General features: G+C 42.9%; 1 protein-coding gene across 6 annotated transcripts in view; it reads left to right on the forward strand.

Moving 5' to 3' along the window:
• Positions 1-19,222, forward strand: part of LOC101883674 (FERM, ARHGEF and pleckstrin domain-containing protein 1) — a 56,349-nt gene that overhangs the window by 10,546 nt on the left and 26,581 nt on the right. Inside the window, exons 4-15 of one of the 6 annotated variants that reach the window (XR_015499028.1) lie at positions 590-632; positions 1,361-1,439; positions 1,539-1,636; positions 2,000-2,114; positions 2,798-2,945; positions 5,125-5,220; positions 5,907-6,073; positions 7,069-7,137; positions 8,664-8,736; positions 12,725-14,258; positions 14,431-15,408; positions 15,956-16,929. Coding sequence is in view for 1 of the 6 variants with exons in the window: in XM_087267268.1 (XP_087123394.1) it covers positions 590-632; positions 1,361-1,439; positions 1,539-1,636; positions 2,000-2,114; positions 2,798-2,945; positions 5,125-5,220; positions 5,907-6,073; positions 7,069-7,137; positions 8,664-8,736; positions 12,725-12,905 (1,069 nt within the window). In the remaining 5 variants the exon portion in view is untranslated. Of the gene's footprint in view, positions 1-589; positions 633-1,360; positions 1,440-1,538; positions 1,637-1,999; positions 2,115-2,797; positions 2,946-5,124; positions 5,221-5,906; positions 6,074-7,068; positions 7,138-8,663; positions 8,737-12,724; positions 16,930-19,222 lie in introns of those variants that run through there. The other 5 variants (XR_015499025.1, XR_015499026.1, XR_015499027.1 and 2 more) reach the window with 5 other exon arrangements.

The following is a 19,222-nucleotide window of genomic DNA, read 5'->3' on the forward strand; positions in this document are numbered from 1 at the left end:
CAGGGGTCGCCACACTGGAATGAACCGCCAACTATTCCAGCACATGTTTTACACAGCGGATGCCCTTCCAGCTGCAACCCTGTACTGGGAAACACCCATACACACTCATTTACACACTTACACTGATACACTACAGCCAGTTTAGTTCATCAATTCCCCTGTAGTGCATGTGTTTGGACTGTGGAGGAAACTGGCACTAAAATATATAACATGTTTATAAATATAACAATATTATATATATAATATTAGCAACAAAAGACAATTTAGACTCAAAAATGCTTTTAGTGTAAAATCTTTAATTTAGAGTGTAAAGAAGACTTGGTTACCATGATGATGAAGCTCAAACTAAACCAACTCACCGCCTCAAGAGCAAAAACCTGAACTCACCACAGTAAAACCCAAACCGGCTTTGTGCAGCGGGTCTCTGATGATGATGATGGGTTATGAAGTTGTGTGTTTATTTACAAACAAAGTGAGCCGTAAGCTGAGACTGTGTGTGTGTGTGTGTGTGTGTGTGTGCGTGCGTGTGTGGTCTATTTAAAGATCTGCGTGACGTTGTTCTCATCTCTGCTGTTGCTTTACTTTACAGGTCTGGCTGGATTTACTAAAGCCCATTAGAAAGCAGATCACACGTAAGACCACTCTGTGTGTGTGTGTGTGTGTGCATGCGTGCATGTGTGTGCTGTCATAATGCAGTGCATTCTTAGTCAGGGTTAGGGTTAGGGTTAGGCAGTATACCTTAGTATCCATCCATCCATCCATCCATCCATCCACCATTCTTTCTGTCCATCCGTCCATCGTTCTATCCATCCATTCATCCATCCATCCGTCCGTCGTTCTATTCATCCCTCCATCCATCTATCCATCTATCCATCCATGCATCGTTCTATTTGTCCATCCATCCACCATTCTTTCTGTCCATCCGCCCGTCGTTCTATTCATCCCTCCATCCATTGTTCTATCTGTTCATCTATCCATCCATCCATCCATTCATCCATCCATCCATTGTTCTATCTGTTCATCTATCCATCCGTCCATCATTCTATTCATCCCTCCATCCATCCATCTATCCATCCATCCATCCATCCATCCATCCATCCATCCATCATCTATCATCCATCCATCCATCCATCCATCCATCCATCCATCTATCATTCCATCCATCCATCCATCCATCCATCCATCCATCCTTCCATCATTCTATCCATCTATCCATCCACGATTCCATCCATCCATCATAATTTTTTAAGGTACTGCTAAATAATTTTATGGACTTTATTAGAGAATACTGACACTGACACAATTATATTAGACTTATATATCTGTGACTGTGTGTGTGTGTGTGTGTGTGTGTGTGCAGGGCCCAAACACACTGTCCTTCGGTTCATTGTGAAGTTTTTCCCTCCGGATCAGTCTGTGCTGTTGGAGGAGTTGACCAGGTGAGGCTTCACTTTCTCTTTACTATCACTATCACACACTCTCCTGTGCCCCTCACCTGTGTGTGTGTGTGTGTGTGTGTGTGTGTGTGTGTGTTTCAGATACTTGTTTGCTCTGCAGGTCAGGCAGGATCTGGGAAGTGGACGTCTGACCTGCAGTGACTCCAGCGCCGCTCTGCTGGTGTCTCACATCATCCAGTGTGAGTTATAAACACTGTGTGTGTGTATGTGTGTGTGTGTGTGTGTGTGTGCTTGTGTGTGAGAGAGATAATTTATGCATGTGTATTTAAGCTGATTTAATTTACCAGTTTGACTTAAAGGCACTATAGAGTGCTAATTTAGATATACGGAAATGACTCCCAGCATGAAAAGTTTGGTTTTGACCATATTTGGAATGGTCATGAATATTAATGAGCTCTGTGTCTCATTTCAATGCCTGCTCTCTCTCTCTCTCTCTCTCTCTCTCTCTCTCTCTGTGTGTGTGTGTGTGTGTGTGTGTGTGTGTGTGTGTGTGTGTGTGTCTGTGTGTGTGTGTGTGTGTCTGTGTGTGTGTGTGTGTTTAGCTGAGATTGGAGATTTTGAAGAGACTCAGTGCAGACAGCATCTGCTCAACACCAACTACATGCCTGACCAGATGGCGCTGATGGACAAAATCATGGAGTTCCACCTCAAACACAAGTGAGTCTACCTGAAAACACACACAATGGCCATGGACACAGCGTGCAGTTCAATAACTTACAGATCCACATACAGAGCATCAGGAAAGTAAATTGGCTGTAGTGTATGAGTGTGTGTTTGTATGTGTGTGTGTGTGTGTTTGGGTGTTTCCCAGTACTGGGTTGCGGCTGAAAATGCATCCGCCCTGTAAAACATATGCTAGAATAGTTTCTGGTTCATTCCGCTGTGGCGACCCCTGATGAATAAGGGACTAAGCTGAAGGAAAATTAATGATTGGATGAATTTAAAAAGCATGGATAAATACAATTAAGAAAAAGTTACATTTGAAAGAAATAATGTTTTATCGTCTATTAATCTTCAGTAAATGACAAGTAAGAATAATTTAATACATTTAATTGTTATTAATGTTACTAACAGTACAACTACTTATGCCTGAATCCTTTTAAAATCCTCAAGATCACATGCAAATCATAAATTATAACACAAGTTCGACACTGCATATCCTGCGATGTGACTATTGTTTATTCAGTAAGAAATAGAGGTGGGTCTGGATTGAATTCTCTATAAGTCTGGATCAAGACCGGAGTGCAGACTTTGATATTAAGTTTTATCTGAGGTGAACCAAACCTAAGTGTACTAAAAGCATTGTTGTGTGTGTGTGTGTGTGTGTGTGTGTGTTTCAGGGGTCAGACACCAGCAGAGTCAGACTACCGTTTGCTGGAGCTGGCCTGCAGGCTGGAGATGTACGGCATCAGACTTCATCCAGCAAAGGACAGAGAAGGAAATAAAGTCAGTCTGTCTGTTGCACACGGCGGAGTCCTGGTGTTTCAGGTACACACACACATACACACACGGAAACGGAAACACTAAGATGCGCATCATTTTTGAAAATGTACATAAAACAATATATGTGCACAACTGAGTAGGATGAACTTTTATTCGATAAGAAATAATGCCCGTAAACGCTGATGTGAACATATTTAGTGACTAAGCTCTTCATCAGTGTGTGTGCTGTGATGTAGTTTCTCTCAGATGCTGATCAGATGTAAATGCGTGTGTGAGGGTGTTTGCGTCATTAGTGTTGGTCTGCATCTCTCCATGTTTCCAGCTTTGCGTTGTTGCTGATCTGAAATGTTGTTGTGCTGATTGTAAAAGCCCTCAGCCCGTCCGCCATCACAGTACTTCAGTAGTATTCTTCTATTATTATTCCCTGCAGAACTGTCTTGAGCATCAGTCTGCGCTCTCGTCTCACGTCTTCATAAGCCACTGTGTTGATTGCGTTTGGTCTTTGTCTTCTGAGGCGCAGCTCATTTATTAGAGAAGAACAAACACCGCAGTGGAGAATCCCAACAGTGCAGCAAACTCCACTTCTCTCAGCGATATTTCTGACAGTTCAGCTGGATGTGATGATTGTGTTCTCTTTAGATTCTCATTCTCAAACGCTGCTTCACTCAACAATGTTTCCAGATTTGCAGATACATTTAGTTATTTGGATGTGTTAGATCACACTTTCCATGATGTGTTTCTCTGGGCATCCAGACAACAAGCCAGCGGAGCTGCCCGATACCCAAACCTGTCAAGCAATATTCGACTGAATAACAGTCTCCTGTCATTATAGGAGTTAACTGAAAAAGCCAGAGAGGAGCAGAAGCAAGAAACGAAGTCATGATGATAAAGAAAGAGCAGAGTTTATTGAATCATTTTAGTTGCGTTTGATTCAATGCTCAGACTTGAGCAACAGACATAGAAAATTACTGCTTCACAACAATGTCCAGTGACGAGACAGGCCTTGAAATGGAAATGCAGACCTTCAGAAGCAAACAGAGCTTTTGACTTCTGTAGTATTTTTTGCAACTCAAGCTCATTCTGGAAATGTAGCCCCACGGACGTTTCTGGAGACCATAAAATACTTCCCAGGAGGTACGTACAGAAGCCGCCGTCTGGCTGAATGACTGAACGATTGATTGGGGGTCGGCCCCTCATCCTCCTTCTTCCCTAGACCCAAGCAACGGTTTACAAAAGCCGTGCAGAAAAAGAAAAGACCTTTATCCAATTTTGACCGCGTTTTCGGATTTCACCGCATTCTCGCCCCTTTACAAACACGTTCGCTTTATTTTTTGGATTCTGTTTTTTGTCTTACCTGATTTCTGGAATCGAACGCGGCCGGCTCCTCCTCCTCCGGGCCTCCGCTCTGCCGACATAATACAATGAGCTAACCGGACAAACTGTTTGCGGCCCAGCCTGCGAACGCGAAGAGGATCGGCGTCACACCGCCCCGCAGCGTTTGCTTGAAAAAACGAAATGCAGCCATACGTACCTCGAGCCACGTAAATCACGGTCTCCTGAATCTTCTGCGGGGCTACGTTTTCAGAATGAGCCTGGGTGGATTTTTTTTCCTACACTGTAAAAGCATCTGTTAATAAACAGATCAGTTTATAATTAATCAGTTTTCTGTGTATTTTGGGTTTATTTGCAGTTGTGAATTGCATATTGGGATGTTAACCTCTGCTCTGTCCACATCTGATGGTGAAATTCAGCTCTACAGTTTAACAAATGACTTTTACTGACATTTTAGTAAATAATATGACGTATAAGAAAAAATATCAAGAGAAATAAATCTGTAAAATAACAGAAACTTTGCCGCAGTTTATTATAAGGTTTTTGTAACGTAATTTAATAACACCAACACACACAATAAAGCATTACACATGCTCAGAAAAATCACTTTTACACACTTTTCAAGCTTAAAGTTGTTGGAGGAACGATCAAGCATCTGTAATGCAACTCAAAAGCAGAAATAAAAGTGTAAAAATGTAAATTAATAGCATAAATGTCAAAATAATTACTCAGTGTGTACTCTGGGTGGCTGCTTATTTCCCGCCATTATAAATATCTAATTAAAATCAATAAACATCTCATTTAGAGTCTCTTCAGTGTGAGTGATTGGTGAGGAGATGTTCATTTTTGCGTGAACTGTCCCTATAAGTGAGATTATTTGTGTTGTTCTCAGGGTCACAACAGGATCAACAGCTTCAACTGGTCTGCGATTCGCAAGCTGAGCTTTAAGAGACGGAGGTTTCTCATCAAGCTGAGAGCAGACCCTACTGTGAGTCTCACTTCGGTCTCTACTGATGTCTACAGATGCAGAAGTCTGAAATATTAGCCCTCCTGCATATTTATTTCCCCAAGTTGTTGTTTAACTGAGATTTTTTCATCACATTTCTGCACATAAAAGTTTAATAACTCATTTATAATAACTGATGTCTTTTCTCTTTGCCTTGATGACAGTAAATAATATTAGACTAGATATTCTTCAAGACACTAGTGTTTAGCTTAAAGAAACATTTAAAGGCTTCACTAGGGTAAAGTTAGGGTAAAGTTAGGGTAAATAGGCAAGTCATTGTTCTGGAGACAATCCAACACTAATATTGCTGAAGGGGGCTAATAATATTGACCTTAAAATGGCTTTAAAACTATTAAAAACTGCTTTTATTCTAGCCCAAATAAAACAAATCAGACTTTCTCCAGAAGAACAAATATTAGAGGAAACACTGTGAACAATGCCTGAATCTGTTCAACATAATTTGGGAAATAAAACAATTCACAGGAGGGCAAATAATCCTGACTTCAACTGTATATATCATCCAAATAATTGAGCTTCAGCTGTGTGTGTAATCAAGAGGTGACCTGAAACTGCTGTGTGAGTGCAGAGCGTGATGGGATATGCAGTCCATGTGAATCTTCAGCACTTTTAGAGTATAATATGGCGTCTCTTGTCTGTCCGTTCTGTAGCAAAATGTGAGTCCAGACACTCTGGAGTTTTTGATGGCGAGTCGGGACTGCTGTAAGATGTTCTGGAAGATCAGTGTGGAGAATCACGCCTTCTTCAGGCTCTTCGAGGAGCCCAGACCCAAACCTAAAGCAGTGCTGTTCAGCAGAGGCTCTTCCTTCAGGTTCAGGTACTGCAGCTGACATTATCTATTATTAAGTCTAATGTACATAATGCTGTAACTTTTTACATGTTTAAAGTGGAACTATTAAGTTTGAGCTGAAAATACCCCACAGATAATGTTCTTCAGCTCTCTGATACTGACCCTTTCAGGCTTTGATCCTAATTGTGGTGTTTTGGTGACTGTCGCTTTAAATGCAAATGAGATTGTGCTCTATTCAGAAGAGGGCGGAGCTGTGAATGCCTGTGTGTCAGCATAGTGACAGATTCAAAAACAAGACTAACAACCTATGCTAATGAGGGAGAGATGGGCACTAGTGGGCGGGGCTTTCCCCCTCTGATGACAACATACAAAGGGAGAATGTCAATCAAAGTGTTTCTGCAGACTGCTTTCATCAAGTCTGATTGGATCAAACACAATTAATGCATGTTGACCATTAGATGCTGGAGATATTCACACACTGCTGACACACAACTGGGGTAAAACCTCTTATAGAAGTGATTTTTGCATAATAGCTCCCCTTTAAATTACTTATTACATCAACCATGTATTCTGTACTACTACTACTACTTTTAATATTACAAATAAAATAAATGACACAATAACTCAGTGGTTAGCACTGTGGCCTCACAGCAATACAGTCACTGGTTCGAGTCCCGGCTGGGTCAGTTGGTGTTTCTATGTGGAGTTTGCATGTTCTCCCCGTGTTAGTGTGGGTTTTCTCCGGGTGCTCTGGTTTCCCCCACAGTCCAAACACATGCGCTAAAGGGGAACTAATCAACTAAATTGGTGGTGGTGTATTGAGTGTGTGTGAATGTGAGTGTGAATGGATGTTTCCCAGTACTGGGTTGCAGCTGGAAGGGCATCCGCTGTGTAAAACATATGCTGGAATAGTTTGTCATTATTAATTTACTCATGATTATTTTACTGTATTCTGCACAACAGGGAGGTCAGTGGAAACGCTTTTCTTATGGTTTGAGTTAATGTTGTGCTCTTCTCTGCAGCGGTCGGACACAGAAGCAGGTGATTGATTATGTGAAGGAAAATGAGTTTAAGAAGCTGCCCTTCGACAGGTGAGTCTGATCGATAATCCAATAAATGGAAATTCAACAGTTTGACACTGATCTTTCTTTAAGATGTATTGTGTGTGTGTGTGTGTGTGTGTGTGTGTGCGTGTGCGTGTGCGTGTGAAAGAAACAGAATTATTTAAAACTATTTTGTTACATAGATACATACACACACCGGCCACTTTATTAGGTACACCTTACTAGTATATTTGGACTGCCTTCAGAACTGCCTTAATCCTTCAAGGCGTAGATTCAACAAGGTACTGGAAATATTCCTCAGAGATTTTATGACATGGCTCGCTATCCTGTTAGAAGATGGAGACACTGTGCTCATAAAGCGATGGACATGGTCAGCAGCAATACTCAGGTAGGCTGTGGCGTTGATGCTCAATTGGTACTAATGGACCCAAAGAAAATCTCCCCCACACCATTACACCACCACCACCAGCCTGAACCGCTGATACAAGGCAGGATGATCCATGCTTTCATGTTGTTGAGGCCAAATTCTGCCCCGAGCATCCGAATGTGTCAGCAGAAATGGAGACTCATCAGAGCAGCAACGTTTCTCCAATCTTCTATTGTCCAGTTTTGGTGAGTCTGTGTGAATTGTAGCCTCAGTTTCCTGTTCTTAGCTGACAGGAGCGGCACCCGGTGTGCTCTTCTGCTGCTGTAGCCCATCCGCCTCAAGGTTGGCCGTGTTGTGTGTTCAGAGATGCTCTTCTGCAGAGCTCGGTTGTAACGAGTGCTTATTTGAGTTACTGTTGCCTTTCTATCAGCTGGAGCCAGTCTGGCCATTCTCCTCTGACCTCTGACCTCATCAACAAGGCATTTGCGCCCACAGAACTCTCACTGGATATTTCCTCTTTGTCGGAGCATTCTCTGTAAAGCCTAGAGATGGTTGTGCGTGAAAATCCCAGTAGATCAGCAGTTTCTGAAATACTCAGAGCAGCCCGTCTGGCAGCAAAAGCCATGCCACGTTGAAAGTCACTTAAATCCTCTTTCTTCCCCATTCTGATGCTCGCTTTGAACTGCAGCAGATCGTCTTGATCATGTCTACATGCCTAAATGCATTGAGTTGCTGCCATGTGATTGGCTGATTAGACATTTGCGTTAACGAGCAGTTAACAGGTGTACCTAATAAAGTGGCCGGTAAGTGTATGTATGTACATACATGTATATGTCAAATGCATATATTTTTGTATCTAAATATAAATAAATATTTTCTATAATGTATTCATGCATGTGTGCATTTATATATACATAATAAATGTACATAGTGCACACAAATTATGCAAATTTATATGTATAACTTTTATTTATATTTATACATTTTATTTAAACTTTTATTTGTATTAATTGCAATTCATTTTTGCCCAGCAGTAATATAGGTATATGAATAAACAAAACAAAAAAACAGTAACAATAACAACTCTCTCTCTCTCTCTCTCTCTCTCTCTCTCTCTCTCTCTCTCTCTCTCTCTCTCTCTCTCTCTCTCTCTCTCTCTCTCTCTCTCTCTCTCTCTGTCTCTCAGGAAGCACAGTCGAGTGCAGTGCAACAGCAGTCTATCTCCTCTGGGCTCTGCACAGCACCAAGTGCCAAATCAAGTAGGTGCATGTTTTCACAAGCAAGAGATGTTTGTAAGGAATGCTCACTCAGAACAAACACTAGCACACGGGAATCAAATCAGGAATGGTGGACAGTGACTGACATTACAGATGCTTTCAGAAGTTTGCTGATGTTTTAAAAGGAAGGTATTGCACTCCTGGTAACACTTTAAAATAACAGTCCTTTATTTAATGTATTCACTAACATGAATAAACCATTAGCAATACATTTATTACAGCATTCATTCATCTGTGTTAATCTTAGTATTGTTATTGAAGTTAAATACTGATGGTTTATGTTAACTCACTGTGCATTTACTAATACCAACAAGCACAACTTTGGATTTTAATGTTTAATAAATGCTTTACAAGATTATTCATACTTACTTAATGTTAGTAAATACATTAAGCAACAATAACTAGTGGACCATTATTCTTAAGGGTTACCATCCTTCCTTTTTACAAGTGTGTGATGTGCCCTGTGTGTGTACCCATGGGTATTTTTAAGCTTGCTGAAATCGCCAGTTTTAAAGGGTTAGTTCACACAAATATTAATAATCATCTCCTGTAGTTGATCTATGCGTTTATATAAGTTTATCCATATTTATATCTTTATAAATCCTTGTGTTTCCCAGTGATGGGTTGCGGCTGGAAGGGCATCCGCTGCATAAAAACGTGCTGGATAATTGGCGGTTCATTCCGCTGTGGCGACCCCGGATTAATAAAGGGACTGACCCGACAAGAAAATGAATGAATGAATAAATCCTGTGTGTAACTTCTGGCAAACGCATTAATTCTGGCGATTTACACTATCAGCTAGACAGGAGTGTTTAAATATGGAGATTTGTCTTACAAAAAATTGGATTCACTAAAAGAGACCTTTAATAATCTCACAGAGCCACGTGAAGCACTTTTTATTATAGCTGGATGTGCTTTATTGGACTTCTTTTGGACTGTTGATTAAAATGAGCCGACCGTTGCCATTGTAGAGCTGGAAAGCCCAAGATAATTTTTAAAATAACTCTGACTGCATTCGACTGACAAAGTCATTTACACCTAGGATGCATCGAGAGTGAGTAAGTTATGATCATTTTGTTTGTTCATTTTTAGGTGAACTAACCCCTAAATGTTTGAACCAAAAGACACACTGTTTGTTTGTCTCTTTAAATGCAAATGAGCTGCACCTTCTGATGCTCCACCCCTTTTGCGAATAAACATTCCATATATAGTATAAGCCTGATATACTCACAGAAGACATACTCAGTTGAATTGTCAGCCTTATGATAGTCCTGTGAATAATAAATGTGCATTTATGATTTACACAGATGGGGAGTACAACACGGTAAAAATAAATGTGCATTATTGCACAATTTAATGCCATTTAGTACATGAAAGTACACTAAATATACAAAAAATTATGCATTACTAATTAAAATATAATTGATTGCAATAAGTATATTTTTGTGAAGTACCTTAAGGACATTTCCGAGATTTTTCCAATATTTCTTGTAAAGGAAATAATAGATTTAGTAACTATGTAAAGTAGAGCGCTCTATAAAAACTCACTGATATAAGCTTAATTTAAATAAATAAATAAATAAATCTTCAAGATGTTGTGGAGGATCGCCCTGGATCTGAGGGAAACCCACCAAATCAGCATTGAATTGGTGTGAATGCCACCCCTGTGTGTGTGTACCGTAGTGCCAGCTCTTGCTTATCCATGCCAATAGCTGACAGTGAACCAATAAAACACTGTAGTATAGTATTAACAGTACAGCAAGGTAATGCTTTATGTAGAAAAATGTCTGAATGCACCTATAAATAATAAAATGAAGCAATGTCTGCATTATATGTACTGAGGAGCTTCAGTCTTCATTCACTGAGGGTCCTGGCAGCCTAATGCATGTCACAAAGCTTTGTAGGCCGTTTTGGCAATGATCCCAGTGGTCCAGTTAATAATCCAGCCTTGGCAAGTGTACCAGAATGACACATGATGGAACTATCTGCAAACTATTATTCACACAGAGCTAACTCCATTCATAGTCTTGGCGTTATCATCATCATCTGCAGTACTTACTGGAAAACCCCAAGAAGTGTAGCTATTAAAGATTATAGATCAAATTATAAATGTAATATAGGACACACAAGCTTTGTGTTTCTACTTCTAGAACAGTGTTGGTCAGAATCATTTGCTCTGGAGAGGATTTGAAGCCAGTATTGCAGCCAGTATTATATTATCAGTATTTTATTAATCAAACATCTGTATGGTTTTTTAATATGATTGTTTTCAATTTGAAGTTCGCCCTTCAGAGGGCGATATATCCCATTTGGAATGCACTGGTAAAGCATATGGCTTTATGACTGCAGGTGTGTTCATTTATGGTCCGTTTCCACTGAGTGGTATGGTAGGGTTTGGTACGTTTTTATGGCTGTTTTCACTGTCAAAAGGTACCTAAAAGGTACAGCAGGTCACACTCACACACACGTGACGGCAACAGTGATTGCACAGGGTTTAGTTTGCCTAGGCTATATCAGCACGACAGATACTTCGGCAAGTTCAGGCAGAAAGAGTCTCCGCCTCTTTCCCCTATAAGCCAAGCCGAAAGCCCCGCCCACAGCTATCCGTACCATATCACTATTTGGGTGCTCTTTCGAAAGAGTATCTAGCACAACAAAAGGGGACCAAAAGGCAAAGCTAGACTCGCAGCTAAACGCTATTGGTTTACAGAGATATGTCACTAGCTCGTGCATAAGCCAGTAGAATGAAAACAGAGGAAGCGCCATTTTTAAATACACAGCCGAGACATTATATTATAGTACTATATACATAATAACAAGTCGACCGGTCGACCCGAGCTCAAACAAACCTTGTCGTCGTCTTGATGAACAGCCACAAAGCCAAGAAGAAGAGCAGAGCAGAATCATCCTGTGCCCTGTAGTTGTTTACAAGGCCGTCTAAAGCGTGAACGGTTTCTCTTTCTTGAATGCGATCGCCGCACATCTATATTTGAAACAATGAACTTCTTGAGCTGATGATAATAACGTGCACATGATTATTGAAGTGCTTCTAACATCCGATCCTTTCAGAAATGGACAAACAGCAGAGTGACGAGCGATGTATGAAGAAACGGGAAAACAAAAGAGTAAATGATTCTTTCAGCAACCTGAATCATGACCAAACCCCCATGTTTAACTATTATCATCGCCTTCTGGACTATTATGAGCTTGGGATGACGGAATTACCCTCTAACAGAGTGTTGAAGATTAAAGACATAGATGAGAGGTTTGCACCGACTGCAGGCTATATGTTGCGTGTTGTTTATGAACCCAAATAAGGACTAAATGTTTGCTGTGTGTAGTTTATCTGTAATTAGTAACATATCGGGGACTGTAAGGGTCGTATACCATGCCACCATTTGTCTCCTTTTGGCAGTGGAAACGCAAGCCTGATAAAGGTGAGCCATACCATAATGTGCCATTAGATATGGAACTAAACTTTGAAGGACCAGAGTTTTCCATCCCTAGTCTGGACCCTATGGAACTTTCATAAACCATACCGGACTATACCACTCAGTGGAAACTGGCCATTAGACATGGAACTTGTCCACTTCAGGACCAGAGTTGTCCACTCTAGATCCTATGGAGCTTTCATAAAAAGATCATCACTGTGAATGACTTAACCAGGGGTCACCCTCCCTGTTCCTGGAGAGCTACCTTCCTGCAGAATTCAGTCCCAACCCTGATCAAACACTCCTGAACCAATTAATAGTACCTAAAGCAGCACTTGATAATTACAAACAGGTGTGTTTGGTCAGGGTTGCAACTGAAATGTGCATCAAGGTAGCTCTCCGGGAACAGGGTTGGTGACCCCTGGACTAGACAATTACAGTTGACAGTTGTATGCTGTAATTTGGGTAGTACTCAGAACATTCTGAAACCCATAATGCTGATGACTGAAGACTTTTTCCTTTCTTTTGTCCTATCTCAGGCTGCCAAGCAGAGTTGGGAGGGTGCATTTTTAGTGAGCTCAGAAGATTCTGCTGTATTAAGGCCATGTGGAAACTCCTCTCCGTCAACCCAGCGCAACGGATGCAGTGACCAAACGTACCCCGTTCAGGAGGACAGCAGGAGTCCAGCAGCAAAGCAGCAGCAGGCCGTGGATCGAGCAGGTCTGGCGTCCCGTGCAGCTAAAGGCAGCAGCTCATCCATCCCGTACATTGACTGCAGCGATGCAGAGTTTAGTGAGCATGAAGTCAGAGGTCGCGTCAGCAGGTCGCACTCACACACACGTGACGGCAACAGTGATTGCACAGGGTTTAGTTTGCCCAGACTACATCAGCAGGACAGATACTTCGGCAAGTTCAGGCAGAAAGAATCTCCGCCTCTTTCCCCTGTAAGTCAAGCTGAAAGCCCCGCCCACAGCTATCCCAGCCCCTCCTCTCCAAATCAGAGTGCTAGCATCTTTGAGTCGTCCTTGTTTGGTGGCCGTGTACGAGGGCCACTTCATAGCACCTTATTGGAAGAGTTGGCCACAAAGAGTAACTTAAATCACCACACCGGCACCAGAAGCCTGACCTCTAGCCCTGCCCCCTCTTCCATTCACAGGACGGGCTCACTAAGCCACGCCCAGTATAACGGACATGCTGGGCGGAGCGTCAGTTCAAAAGCCGGACGGGAAGACAGGGGTGGACTTTTTAGTAGCTGCTCCCCGATTATGAATCGTTCCTCAAACAAGTCCCAGAATACAGTCAGCCAGCTAGACAGGAACTTGCGTGTGCTGAATCAGCCACACACCCCAGTTCTGTCCCGTTCTGAGAGGATGGCCATGCTGGAGCGCAGAATGCTAGCCAATGGGCTCACGCCTCCTGGCAAGGCCAGTCTTAAGCTAAGTTCCCCTCACCGGCGGTTTGGGGCTGTGCAAATGATCGACGGCTCCACCAGTAGTGGAACCGACACTAGCGACTCTGAGGAGGCGGAGTCTACTGGCTCCTGCAGCCAATCGCTAGGCTTTGAAAACCAAGCTGGCAATAGCTCCTCCCCCCTCCCCAGAAACAAATACTCGTTCGGGAGCTTGGAGCTAGATGAGCTTGATAATGAAGGCGAGTGTGTGAACCTAAGTGATGAGGAAGGGATGCAAGTGTTTAGCTGCTAGCATGCTAGTGTAAAGACATCAGTGCGGTGTGTTTCTCAGCATTTCCGCAGTTTTCTTTTTCTGTAACCTGAGATGGCCTTAGCTGTGTGAAGGAAGGCGAACTTTCTTCTCTGTCTTGAGGCAAGACTTTCTACAGTTCTTGCATCTAAATTCAGCAAGAAGAAACATTTATGGTGCCAAGTCTCTGCACGGAATGCTAAATATTCGCAGTTCTGATGCTGCAATTATCTGGAATGTTTCAGAGGGATGTTGTCAGTCCTTGAGGTAACTTCAGGATTGGGTTGGAGACATGCATAGATCTGACCAAATGAGGTATGTTCCTGAATCCAGATCCTCATTGGTCTTTTCTTGTGGACTGTTTAGATCAGGGGTGGCCAACCCTGTTCCTGGAGAGCCACCTTCCTGCAGATTTCAGTTGCTACCCATATCAAACACACCTGAACCAATTAATTAGGACCTGAACACCACGTGATAATTACAGGCAGGTGTGTTTGATATGGGTTGCAACTAAAATCTGCAGGAAGGTGGCTCTCCAGGAACAGGGTTAGCCACCCCTTGTTTAGATGTTTGGGCTAAGGTTAGGGTTCAAGTTTAATCTGAGGCTCCAACAACATGAACTGAAAGTTTTGCTCTGTTTTTTAGGGATTGTTATTGGTGGATGAGTTTGAACACCCTTGGGGCCTTCATGCCTCTTTTATGAGGATTGCTCTGCATAAATCTTGACTTTTTAATGTTGGTAGGAAATAGACCGTGGACCCTACAGGGAAGTGATTGTGGAGCTTGTAGATCAGGGCTCTCTGCCCACTGTCCTTTAGCTATAACCCTCCTCAGTTGTCTGTAATTTCAGCTGATCCTGACTTGTTCAGTTCAGGGTTGGAGATAAACTTGTCAGGAGTTTGGATTTTGGGATCTAGATTGTACCACTTCTGTCTTAGAAACATGTGTAGCAACATTAGCATGCATTAATATGCTTCCAACTCAAACACATCTACCTGGCTTACCCCTGATTTATAAGCACACCACGGCTGTATCTGAAATCTCTCCTGATTCCCTACTAATAAAGCTCACTTAAAGGAGTAAATCAAGTAAGTGAGTGCACTGAAGAGATGATGCTTTGCTCAGACCTTGTGATACATCGCTGGATATACATTAATGGTGAATGAACGTCTGCCAAAAGGCATCTCCGACTGTTCGGCACAGTGGAGGACACTTTAACTAGCATGGGGTTAGCCGATGCTAACATTAGCAGGCAAGCTAACACTTTGTCAATGAGTCTACTGTATACAAACGGTAATGTAACAGTTGAGTAGTAATTCTGTTGATGTGGAAAATCATTCGGCACACAAAGTTTTACATAGCATTGTGCCGACATCCCAAGTTTTCCGGAAGTCTCCCGCATATGCATAGAGAATCCTAGATGCTATTGAATGATAATGAATGCTCGGATGCTAACAAATGACAATCTCCCGAAAATTGCACGTCTCCCGCCAGTCTATATTTCGTGCAACCACCACCACCCCGTTCTACAAACAATAATAATAATAATTCCTTACATTTATATAGCACTCAAAGCACTTTACACAATGGGGGGGGGGGGGGGGGGGGGGATCTCCTCATCCACCACCAGTGTGCAGCATCCACCTGGATGATGCGACGGCAGCCATTTTGCGCCAGACTGCACACCACACACCAGCTGATTGGTGGAGAGGAGACAGTGATGAAGCCAATTGAATATGGGGATGTTTAGGAGATTTGGCCAGGATGCCGGGGTTAAACCCCTACTCTTTTCGAAGGACATCCTGGGATTTTTAACGACCACAGAGAGTCGGGACCTCGGTTTAACGTCTCATCCGAAAGACGGCGCTCACTGAGCAGTATATCGTCCCCGTCACTATACTGGGGCATTAGGACCCACACACACCGCAGTTTGGGCGCCCCCTGCTGGCCTCACTAACACCACTTCCGGCAGCAACCTAGCTTTCCCATGTGGTCTCCCATTCAGGTACTGACCGAGCGCAGCCCTGCTTAGCTACAGTGGGCGACCATGTGTGAGTTGCAGAGAGCTAGCTGCCGGCTATACGTCGCGCATCCCTCCACCTAACTCCCCCCCTCTCTTCACATACGTCATGTAAACCCCCCCCCCTTCTTATACGTCGTGCAATACCACCTCCCTCCCCCCTTTAAATAGATTGCGCCCACCCCACTCATGTCACCCATCACGTCACACACACACACTCATTTCCTGCAAATCATCTATGTCCCCTCCGGAAACTTGGGATGTCTGCATTAAGGATATTCTCTAGCTCAGGGGTGTCCAAACTTGGTCTTGGAGGGCCGGTGTCCTGCAGATTTTAGCTCCAACTTGCCTCAACACACCTGCAAGGATATTTCTAGAAAGCCTAGTAAGAGCTTGATTAGCTAGCCCAGGTGTGTCTGATTGGGACTGGAACTACCCTTCCAGGACCGAGCTTGGACACCCCTGCTCGAGCTGATCAGTGTACATAGATTCTACACTCATTATTGCAGTGCATTGTGGGATTGATTAAGGTTCACTATGGTTTCTGAACCACTAAAAAAGGCTGCTCTCTCATATAGTGCGCTATTTAAGCGTATAGGGGGCGGTTTCAGATACAGCTCTGGGTAAGCTGGTTCAAGGGTTTCTGTTGGATGGAGAAGGATTGGTTACTCCTGCTGTCGTGCTTCATCTTCACCGATATTCCCAATCACCGCTTTGCCAGTTTGCCATGTGTGCATGTGTGCTGGCATTCGCAGCCGCTTCCTCATGTAATCATTTTAAAGACGATGTGATCTTGAAGTTTCACTCATGCTAAGCTTTAGCGAAAAGAGCTTCATATCATGGTGTTCATTGGCGGCTCATTTCTCCTTCTGCCTGAGCCTCGGAAAGATCTCTGTTCACCAGCAGATTCAGAGGCTGGACGTTTGTAATAGTATCTTAATAAATCCTGCATGATCTTTTTTATTAGTTAGATTTGAATGTAAGCATTTTAAATATACAGGGATTTTATCCTATTGTGTCAGAATTGTGATTAATGTGTTTGTCAGTACGAGATTTGGTTCGGTTGAAATGAGCATTCTGTCATTAGGTTTATGACCTTGAAGGAGCACTCGTTTAGCGTTCGTTTAGTTTGGAAATAGACTTATTTTATTGTTGTCCTTGAGTTGAACAGTTGAGTTTTATCATCTTTTAATCAATTGAGTCGACCTCCAGGTCTGGCGGGAGCACTTTTAGCTTAGCTCAGCAAAGATCATTGATTTGGATTAGACCATTCAAAAAAAAAAAAAGAGTTCTGATAACTGTCCTATTTCAAGCGTGACTCTTCTGTACATATATCGTGTGCTTAAGTCCTGTACGGAAATTACCGCTACAGGCCCTATGATAACATTCTGGCGGATAAAATTGATGCCTGGAGGGTTGGGGGTATCGAGGGGTGGGGCGGGGTTGGTAGGTGTAGCGGATGAAATTTAAAGCGGTGCGGGCGATTTTGTGTAGTGAAAGGCAAGGGGGGGGGGTGGTTTGCTGTTGCGGACAAAATAGTAAATTAAGTGTTACTGCAGACAAAAGTGGGTGTTGGGAGGGATGTCATGGACGAAAGTGAATAGTCGCGAGAGAGTGTCCCTGACGAAATTGAAGAGTGGGGGGAGGGGTCTTAGTGTCACAGATAAAAATGGAGGGGCGGTTACTGCACACAAAACGGGAGGGGGGTGGGGCATGGGGAAGGTGTTGGGAGGGATGTTGTGGATAATAGTGAAGCGTGGGAGGTTGGCTCTGACGAATTTGAAAAGTGCGGAGTGGGGTAGTCTTAAGGCTGATTTATACTTCTGCGTCAAACGCCAGCGTATGCTACGGCGCTGGCGCATAGCCCTTCGCCGTGGCCGTCGGCAACACTGACGTGCACCTCTTAAAAAATGTAACTACATGTCGCAACAACGCGTAGCGTAAGCTCTGTGACTGGTCAGCTTGGTAGCGCTGACGAGTCTGGGCAAGACCGAGAGCCGTGCGAATGGCGCAAGTGATTGTTTACAAGTGTGGAGTCCCGTGAAGGAGCTGCGGATGGAAAGTTTTGTTTTGTGTTTACCTCATAGTTAAAGTTGTTGCACGTCCGCCAGTTCCTGCCTCAAAATGAGCGAGTTTGAGCCACTTGTACATCCAGGAAGTGTTCAGGAAAAGCAAAAAAGAAACTCGACACAGAGGAACATTTACACCTCACTGCCAACTAGCGTTTCGGAAGTGTTAATGCAGACCGACAGAGACAGCGCGCAGAAGTATAAATGCACAGGCACGCGCGTTGCATGCGCCGTGGGTTACGCCGGTCACCTGACGCAGAAGTATAAACCAGGCTTAAGTGTCACTAATAAAAGTAAAGAGTGGGGTGGGGAGGGGGTGTTACCACAGATAAAAGTGGAGGGTAGTTGTGGTAGCTGTTGGGAAGGATGTTGCAGACGAAAGTGAAGAGGGGGGTGGTGGTGGCGCAGAGAGTGAAGTGAGGGGGGGGGGGAGGTGTTGATTGCGTAATCATTTAGTAATCTGGGTTCCTAAGATGGCATGGGCCCTTAGAATCATCTTAACTTTCCCCCTAGCGGCACCCATGCCTTCAGGTGATCCCCAGGTCTGTTACAGCTCTTTTAGCATAGCTTAGCATAAATCATTGATTCGAATTAGACCATTAGAAAAATGAAACTTGCTATTTTTTGGCTAATATGGCCAGGAACTCTCATTCTGGTGTAATTTTGCTGCTGTACCTTGGCTGCAGCAGTGCAATGATTTCACATAGCACCTGTTAATAGTTCACAGCTATTTAACCAGCTAATATCGCTTCGTAATATCATTGATCCTGCTGCTGGTATATTACCACAGTAAAGGTAATTGAATGTTATGCCAAAATGAGAGTATAGCTCCTGCCTTTTCAACCTAGACAATAGCAACTTTTAATTTCCCTAATGATCCAATGCGATTCAATGATTTATGCTAAGCTAAGCTAAGCTAAAAGTGCTCTACCAGACCTGAGGATCGCCTGAATGGATTTCATTTTTAATTGTTTTAGTACACAAAGTAACTACAGATGAGTCAAGCTATAAATAGGACATTTATCAAAACTCTATTTATTTTGTTGAGCGAGCCGCTATCGGTGTACTCAGATTCAATGATTTATACGAAGCTAAGCTAAAAGTGTTTCCGCCAGACCTGGAGATCACCTGAATGCATTCAAAAATGGTCAGACTCACTCGTTTTTAACTTGTAAAATGAGTCTATTTCCAAACAAAAAGTGTTCCTTTATCGTCACTTCAAATCAAATACTTTATTTTTAATTCCGT

This window comes from Danio rerio, chromosome 9 (genome assembly GCF_052040795.2).
Source record: "Danio rerio strain M-AB ecotype USA chromosome 9, GRCz13ab, whole genome shotgun sequence".
NCBI lineage: Eukaryota > Metazoa > Chordata > Actinopteri > Cypriniformes > Danionidae > Danio > Danio rerio.